Source organism: Nematolebias whitei, chromosome 9 (assembly GCF_014905685.2).
Source record: "Nematolebias whitei isolate Nwh7 chromosome 9, NemWhi1, whole genome shotgun sequence".
NCBI classification, from domain to species: domain Eukaryota; kingdom Metazoa; phylum Chordata; class Actinopteri; order Cyprinodontiformes; family Rivulidae; genus Nematolebias; species Nematolebias whitei.
The window spans coordinates 14574510-14583644 of record NC_056506.1 but is presented as its reverse complement, the minus strand read 5'-3'; the positions used below and the strand labels follow the sequence as shown (position 1 = coordinate 14583644).

The 9135-nt window shown below is 48.5% G+C and overlaps 1 protein-coding gene across 1 annotated transcript in view; it reads right to left on the bottom strand.

The window, feature by feature from the left end:
• Positions 1 to 2753: 2753 nt before the first annotated feature.
• wls (Wnt ligand secretion mediator) overlaps positions 2754 to 9135 on the bottom strand; it is a gene marked incomplete at its 3' end in the record, with an annotated part of 49171 nt that continues 42789 nt past the window's right edge. Inside the window, 3 exon segments of the mRNA XM_037681494.1 lie at positions 2754 to 2922; positions 3123 to 3206; positions 4895 to 5038. Coding sequence (XP_037537422.1) covers positions 2754 to 2922; positions 3123 to 3206; positions 4895 to 5038 — 397 coding nt within the window.

The window sequence follows — 9135 nt, the reverse complement described above, 5'->3', positions numbered from 1 at the left end:
CTGTATCATCTGCAAACTTTACAATGTGACAGCCTGGATGGGTAGCTGCACAATCATATGTGAGCAGAGTAAACAGGAGGGGGCTCAACACACATCCCTGAGGAGAGCCAGTGCTGAGGGTTATGGTGGAGGAGGAGAGGTTGTGGATCCTCACTAACTGTGGTCTGTTTGTTAAAAAGTCTAGTACCCAGTTGCAGATGGAGGGGCTTAGTCCTAGTGTGGATAGTTTGTCCATCAGGGTTTGGGGGATCATGGTGTTGAAGGCGGATGTGAAGTCCACAAAGAGCATACGGACGTAAGAGTTTTTCTGCTCCAGGTGGTTGAGTGCAGTGTGGACCACAGAGGAGATTGCATCCTCTGTTGATCGGTTCTCACGGTATGCGTACTGATGAGGGTCCTCGTTGATGTTGATGGTTGTTTTGATGTGAGTCATGACCAGTTTTTCGAAGCATTTAGCGACTATCGGGGTGAGGGCCACTGGCTGATAGTCATTCAGACCAGTCACTGTAGAGCTTTTTGGGACTGGGATGATGGTGGCAGTCTTCAGGCAGGTGGGAACTGTCTCCAGGGTAAGTGAGGTGTTAAAGATGTCTGCCAGCACCTCACAGAGCTGATCAGCACATTCCTTCAACACTTTTCCGGGGATGTTGTCTGGGCCAGTTGCTTTGTGCGGATTAATCCTCCTGAAGGTACTCCTTACTTCTGCTGAGGTCACGCTGAGATGCTCTTCATCCGGTGGTGAGGTGAGTCTGGTGCTGGGTGGTCTGTTCGGGTCTTCAAAGCGTGCATAGAACTTGTTGAGGGCATCAGGCAGAGATGGGTCTTTGGGACATTGTTCACTCCTTCCTTTATAATCTGTTATGCACTTAATGCCCCTCCACATGCTCCGAGGGTCTTGTGAGATGAATTGACCCTCAATCCTCTTTGCATATGTGGCCTTGGCCCTCTTAATACCAGCAACCAGCTCTGTTCTTGTCCTACTCAGCTCCTCTGAGTTTCCAGACCTGAAGGCAGTGTTCCTGGCTTCCAGCAGGGTACGCACCTCTGCATTCAGCCAAGGTTTTCTGTTTGGGTAGCTTTTAACATTTCTGATAGTGGAGACTGTGTCAGTACATGTACTAATGTAACCCAGTACTGAGGATGTGTATTGGTCAAGATCAAGCGAACCTCCATTTTCAGCGGCTTCTCTGAAAACCTGCCAGTCTGTTCGATCAAAACAATCTCTCAGTATGGGTCCACTGTCCTGGCTCCAACATTTAACTTTCTTTTGAACCGGTCTGGAGCGTCTCAGCGGGGGCATGTAAGCAGGAGCCAGGAAGATTGAGATGTGGTCTGACAGTCCTAGGTGGGGGCGGGGTTCGGCTTTGTATGCATCTTTTACGTTCGTGTAAACACGGTCCAGCGTGCGGTCTCCACGTGTCGGAATCGTCACGTGCTGATTAAAGCTTGGGAGACAGTCCTTTAGATTCACGTGGTTAAAGTCTCCGGCTACCACGTAAAGAGCCTCGGGGTGTTTGTTCTGCAGCGAGCTGATGATATCATGTAGCTCCTGTAGTGATTCATTAGCATTAGCGTCCGGAGGAATGTAAACAACTGTGATAAAAGTCACTGTGAACTCTCGGGGTAGATAATGTGGCCGACATTTCACTGTTATTTGCTCCAAAGCCTTCGAGCATGAGCTATTTACAACAGTACAGTTCGTGGACCAACTTTTACTCACGTAAATGCACACTCCGCCCCCCCGTGATTTCCCCGTTAGCTCGCTGCAGCGGTCCGCTCGAAAAAAAAGTCTGTCATCCAGCTGGAAGACTGAGTCCGGCGTTTCACTTGTAATCCACGTTTCTGTGAGGCAAAGCACCGCACACTTCTTCATCTCTTCTGAGGCGCCCGCTCTCAGACGAAGTAAATCCACCTTGTTGTCCAACGAGCGGACATTCGACAGAAAGAGAGACGGCATGGGGAGTTTACCGGCTTTAGCGTTAGCTCGTAGCCTCACCATAACCCCCGCCCGGCATCCTCTCCTCTTAAGCCGGGAGCAGCGCTTCCTCTTCTGCCCGCTGGAACGCCTCTGCTGCAGCTTCCAGGTAGATGACTTTAAGATCTGCATTCTGCCGAGCGTAGCTTTGAGTTTGTTGCTGATTTCTGCTATATTTCGTGGCAAATCCGCTCCTATTCTCATCAGTTCGGTTCGGCTATAGTTCACACGCATAAATCGCGCAGAGTCAGGCACAGAGTCAATATCAAAACTTCTAAAAACTGGGATGGTACCGGGAGCCTGTGAAGCTGCAACTGCTCTGAGCGCGGCCATCTTGGACATCTATGGACATATATGGACATATATCTTGGACATATATGTTAGTCTCATTGAGTCAGAGGACTCATTTTTAAGAGAGACCTGTTAAATCATGCAAGTTCTGTTTTTAAAACTGCATCTCAAACTACTGAAGTCAACTCAGGATAACTGGTAACTCTAAATTGTCCATAGGCGTGAGTGTGGGTTTGAAATAGTTGTTTGTCTCATTTGTCTCTATGTGTCCATCATGGAGCTTCTACCAGTTGAGGGCATCCCACGCCTCTCACACACTGACTGTTTGAGATAGGCACCAGCCTTAGGCACAGCAAGTAAAGAAAATGGATGGATGGTTTAACCAAACAGCTAGAACTCCATCCCTTCTCTTCATAAGTTGATCTCAGTTTAAAACTTTGACTATACATCAATCTCTTTTGTCATGTTAGGAGAAATGCAAAGTTACCAGTGATGCATTGACCACTTGACTGCTCGTCTCCATAGCGTTTGTGAGAAGGAGCATAGAGGAACATGATGGCAAAGACGTACAGATTCCACATGCCATAGATGCCAGTGAAGAAGGCACTGTTCACCTGTACAGCGTGATTTCCCCAGTGCCAGTGACCCTCATTAACCTGAACAAGAAAAAAAGGTTTAGTCACAAATTTGCTTTTTGAGGGAGAGTTTCACAAGAGACTGCAAACTCAAATCTAGTTTTTATCTGGTTATTAATCAGGAAAAAAGTTTACAAAATCAAACAGATCACAGAGCTGATGCTTCTACTCCAACAGTGCAGTTCGAAACCCTAATAAATGTTCAAATGACACTGACTCACCTGGCTGATGATGAAGAAGATGACAGTCATGGCAGCACAGAACAAAGTGACCAGCATCAGGAACTTGAACCTGAAAATAAGACCCTAAAATGGACAAAAATTGGTCCATTTAGTACCACACAATTAACAAGAGTACCACATACAGCACATAATACACCTGTTGACAAATTATTACAGTAGTCCCTTGATACTTGGCGGTTTGACTTTTGTGGACTCACTCTTTTGCTGGTTTTCAATGTAAAATTGTATGCAATTGGCGAAAGGGAAAAACAGACCCCACCCCACCCTTTCGCTTTCTGAGGCTGTCACAGCTGTGCGGTTCGCAGCTGAGTGTGAAGCAGCTGGGATGAGAATCATCACCTCCAAATCTGAGGCCATGGTCCTCAACCAGAAAAGGGTGGGTTGTTCTCTCCAGACTGAGGGTGAGGTTCTGCCCCAAGTGGAGGAGTTCAAGTATCTCGGGATTTTGTTCACGAGTGAGGGATGAATGGAGCGTGAGATTAACAGAAGGATTGGTGCAGCATCATATATTATTATCTGCTCTAAGCTAAAAAAGAAATTCAAAGTTTAAGGAATATCATTGCAAAGCAAAAGCAGACAAACATTTATATAAGAAACTTTTGGCGTAACATTTTTTTTACTTGCTATTCTACGGTGAAACCAGACGTGTTTTCCCTCTCTGCCCCCTCCCCCCCCACCCACTTCCCTGCTGCGCTCTTTTGTCCTGTGAACCCTTAAAAAAGCCTCTTTTTTTTTCATGCATACCTCTTAATTGGAAGGATCAGCTGGTCTCTCAACAAAATCGATCAACTTCTCCCGACAGGAGTCAGGGTAAGGAGGACCCTCTGACCTCTTTAAGGAACAAATTGGATTCATGATGACGACTAGATTCTACTGTTTGAGTTGGTGAAATCTGGTTGTCTACAAATTTGTGTGGAGGTGTTGAAGCTTGACAGTGCTTGGACTGAAGGTGGAGCTGTGACAGGGAATTGGAGCAGCTGTATCAGGACTGTGATCTCCCTGGCAGCACTCATGAATGGTGGAATAATCTGGAGAAGCTGTGAGCTCGACTTTTGGAGTAAAGGATCAATTCGGCTGTTTTGGAGTTTCCATCAGAGAAAATGTACCAGCGAGACTTTAAAGGCAGAAACAACAATTCACGAGGAGTTCTGCCTGACCCAAACTGTGGCCTTGATGCCGGACTTATCTCAACTCCTCCTGGAATGTTTTGAAAACAACAAAGATGCTTTGACTGTTTCCTCACCCCTCCCTTCTCCAAGGCCGTGGACATGTAACAGAACCTCAATTGAGCTGAAGATGAACGTCACCTCTTATCTGGACAATGGCTGAAAGGGGGGGGGGGGGGGGCGGAGCGGACCTTTTCTATTGTTTTCAATAAAAAATTAAATGTTTTCACCGCCTATATGTTCATGTATAACATCTGTTTATGTTGCTTGGCTGTGGTAGGTTTTTTTGATGCCTCAAATTGTGCCCTGTCTAGGACACGGTGTGAGAGATCTTTTTTTTTATACCGTCTCTCCTCATGTTTTCTTTCCTTTTCTTATCTAAGCAAAATATTATTCTGAATAAGAATAAGAAGGCCGCGCTAACTATTTATAGCCGCAGCTTCGTGCACTCCGCCCATCTTCGGACGACTGTACGTACATATTCGCGTTGTATCTCGGTGCAATGCCAATAAAGTTTATTCTGATTCTGATATAAGGTGGAAATGAAAACTACAGTAATAAATGAAGCCAATGCCCTCAACTCACCTCATAGTGCAGACGTCTGGCCTTGGACATGGCAGGCAGGGATGACCTCTTACCGCTGATGTTGCGGAAGACTTGAAACACCATGAAACAGAGAAAGAGGAAGTAGAGACAGGCACAGATTCCTGCCACGATGATGAAGGACATCTGAGGGAGAGTCAGTTAAAGAAATACAAGAAAAACAACAAAAATACTGAATTTAAAGGCCTCACATATACATCCATTATCTTTTACCCGCTTCTTCCGTTTCGGGTCGCAGGGGTCACTGGTGCCCATGTCTAGCCATCACTGTGCAAGAGTTGTCATTCCCCGATCTGTTACGGAAGCACGGTCTGTAGTGTACTTCCAGGTTGCACGGATCGCCGTTGTTTATGAATAAAAACTGTCTTAATTTACTTAGAAAAGTACATGCTCTATCTCCACCGATCTTCATGTAGCTAATTTACGCCGCTCGTATTTCTGTTACAAATCATTGGTTAAGATCTTCTTCTTTATCTTGTTTTGTATCTTCTTTATATTGTTATGGAATTGTTTTGTACCTTTTTAAAATGAATAAACTTTATACCATACCAAGATGATATGCGACACATTAAACCTGACCCCCAGAACGGGGATGAATGAGAAAAACCCTGCAAGATACAGAATTAATTATTTTCATGGTAAAACAGCGCTGCTCAGTGGTGAAGCTGCATATCATTTAAACCATGACGTAAATATGTCAATGATTTTAACAGAGTGGCATAAATTAGCAACATGAAAATCGGCAGAAATAGAGCACATGCTTTTCTAAGTATATGAAGACAGTTTTTATTCATAAACAGAATTATACTAGTGCATTTTCCTTAATCTATCATATTTAACGGCGATCCGTGTGACCTGGAAGTATTCCTTTTAGCACATGCGCAAACCAATTATTTAAACAAAACAACTAAAACTTGTCTTTGGTGAAATCTTTCCTAAAATCACTAACACAAGAGATAAGTGATAAAAAAAAAGAAAACTAAAAAAAGTAGCACAAAGCAGGACAAAATAAGAAGGTGTGGTTCATCCATCCATCCATTTTCTTCCGCTTATCTGGGGTCGGGTCGCGGGGGTAGCAGCCTAAGTAGGGAGGCCCAGACTTCCCTCTCCCCAGCCACTTGGGCCAGCTCCTCCGGTGGAATCCCGAGGCGTTCCAAGGCCAGCCGAGAAACATAGTCCCTCCAGCGGGTCCTGGGTCTTCCTCTGGGCCTTCTCCCTGTGGGATGTGTCCGGAACACCTCACCAGGGAGGCGTCCAGGAGGCATCCTAAACAGATGCCCGAGCCATCTCAACTGGCTCCTCTCGACGTGGAGAAGCAGCGGCTCTACTCTGAGTCCCTCCCGGATGATCGAGCTTCTCACCCTATCTCTAAGGGAGAGCCCAGACACCCTGCGGAGAAAACTCATTTCGGCCGCTTGTATCCGAGATCTCGTTCTTTCGGTCACAATCCAAAGCTCATGACCATAGATGAGGGTGGAAACGCAGATTGATCGGTAAATTGAGAGCTTCGCCTTTTGACTCAGCTCTCTCTTCACCACGACAGACCTGTACAACACCCGCTTCACTGCAGACGCTGCACCTATCCGCCTATCGATCTCAGGCTCCATTTTTCCCTCATTCGTGAATTAGACCCCAAGATACTTGAACTCCTCCACTTGGGGCAGGACCTCCTCCCTGACCCGGAGAGGGCACTCTACCCTTTTCCGGCTCAAGACCATGGCCTCGGATTTGGAGGAACTGATCCTCATCCCGGCCGCGTCGCACTCGGCTGCAAACCGCTCCAGCGAAAGCTGTATATCACGATCCGAGTGTAGAGCTGGTCCAGTATTCCACGACCAGGACGAAAACCGCACTGCTCCTCCTGAATCCGAGGTTCGACTATCCGACGGACCCTCCTCTCCAGAACCCCCAAATAAACCTTACCAGGGAGGCTTAAGAGCGTGATCCCCCTGTAGTTGGAACACACTCTACGGTCCCCCTTTTTGAATAGGGGGACCACCACCCTGGTCTGCCAATCCAGGGGAACTTCCCCCAATGTCCACGCAATATTGCAGAGTCGCGTAAGCCAACACAACCCTACAACATCCAGAGCCTTAAGGAACTCCGGGCGAATTTCATCCACCTTTGGGGCCCTGCCATCGAAGAGCGTTTTAGCCACCTCGGTGACCTCAGCACCAGAGATTGGAGGGCCGACCCAGAGTCCCCAGGCTCCGCTTCCTCAGTGGAAGACATGCCAGTGGGATTGAGGAGGTCTTCAACCGAAGACCCATGACATCCCGAGTTGAGGTCAGCAGCGCACCACTCTCACTATGAACAGTGTTGGTGGCGTGCCACTTTCCCCCCTGAGACGCCGGATGGTGGACCAGAATCGCCTCGAAACCGTACGGAAGTCATTCTCCATGGCCTCTCCAAACTCCTCCCATGCCCGAGTTTTTTGCCTCAGCGACCACACGAGCCACATGTCACTTGGACTGCCGGTACCCATCAGCTGCTTCTGGGGTCCCACATGCCAAAAAGGCCCAATAGGACTCCTTCTTCAGCCTGACAGCATCCTTCACCGAAGGTGTCCACCACCGGGTTTGAGGGTTGCTGCCACGAAAGGCACCGACAACCTTGCGGCCGCAGCTCCAGTAAGCCGCCTCGACAATGGAGGCATGGAACATGGCCCACTCGGACTCAATGTCCCCTACCTCCCCAGGAACATGTTCGAAGTTCTTCCGGAGGTGGAGTTAAAACTTCGTCTCACAGGAGACTCTGCCAGACGTTCCCCTCCCTGGGCTGCCACCTTACCGTGGTGGAGGGGTTTGAGTGTCCCAATGATCCTAGGAGCTGTACTGTCAGTACATACATACATTTTTTTTTGCTTTGTTTTGTTTTTTGTCTTTTTTGTTTTCTTGTTTTTTGAATGTCCAGAGGACCAGATTGAACTTTTTTGGATTTTTCTACCTGGATTATTGAGCATGTATCAGGATATACTGTCAGGGGCTTTACGCCCCTAGTAGGGTCACCCAAGGCAGACAGGTCCTACGTGAGGGACCAGACAAATTGCAGCCCAAAGACCCCTATGATGAGTAAAATAAATGGGACTTGATGTTCCCTCACCTGGACGTGGGTCACTTGGGCCCCACTCTGGAGGTAGGCCTGGAGGAGGGGCAGGCGGGCGAGTGCCTGGGGCCGGGCTTTTACCCATGGAGCTCGGCCGGGCACAGCCCGAAGAGGAGACGTGGGTCCCCCTTCCCATGGGCTCACCACCTGTGGGAGGGGCCAAAGAGGTCGGGTGCAATGTGAGATGGGTGGTGGCAGAGGGCGGGGACCCTGGCGGTCTGATCCTCGGCTACAGAAGCTGGCTATTCGGACGTGGAATGTCAACTCACTGGTGGGGAAGGAGCCTGAGCTGGTGTGTGAGGTTGAGAGGTTCCGGCTAGAAATAGTCGGACTCACCTCTACGCATGGCTCTGGAACCAGTTTTCTTGAAAGGGGTTGGACACTCTTCCACTCTGGAGTTGCCCCTGGTGAGAGGCGCCGAGCAGGAGTGGGCATACTTGTTGCCCCCCATCTTGGTGCCTGTGTGTTGGGGTTCACCCCGGTGAATGAGAGGGTGGCCTCCCTACGTGTGGGGGGACGGGTTCTGACTGTCGTTTGTGCTTATGCACCAAAAGGCAGTTCAGATTATCCACCCTTTTTGGAGTCCTTGGAGGGAGTACTGGAAAGTGTACCTCCTGGGGACTCCCTTGTTCTGCTGGGGGACTTCAATGCTCACGTGGGCAATGAAAGTGAGACCTGGAGGGGTGTGGTTGGGAGGACCGGCCCCCCTGATCTGAAGCCGTGTGGTGTTCTGTTGTTGACTTCTGTGCTCATCATGGATTGTCAATAACAAACACCATGTTCAAGCATAAGGGTGTCCATATGTGCTCTTGGCACCAGGACACCCCAGACCGCAGTTTGATGATCGACTTTGTCATCGTCTCATCTGATCTGCGGTCACATGTCTTGGACACTCTGGTGAAGAGGGGGCAGAGCTGTCCACTGATCACTACCTGGTGGTGAGTTGGCTCTGATGGTGGGGGAGGATGCTGGTCAGACCTGGCAGACCCAAACGTGTTGTGAGGGTTTGCTGGGAACGTCTGGCTGAGTCTCCTGTGAGACGAAGAAGGTGTGGTTGTGATGCAAAAATCAGAGCAACAAGCAGGGAAAAAGTGATCCATATACAAACACATCCCAAG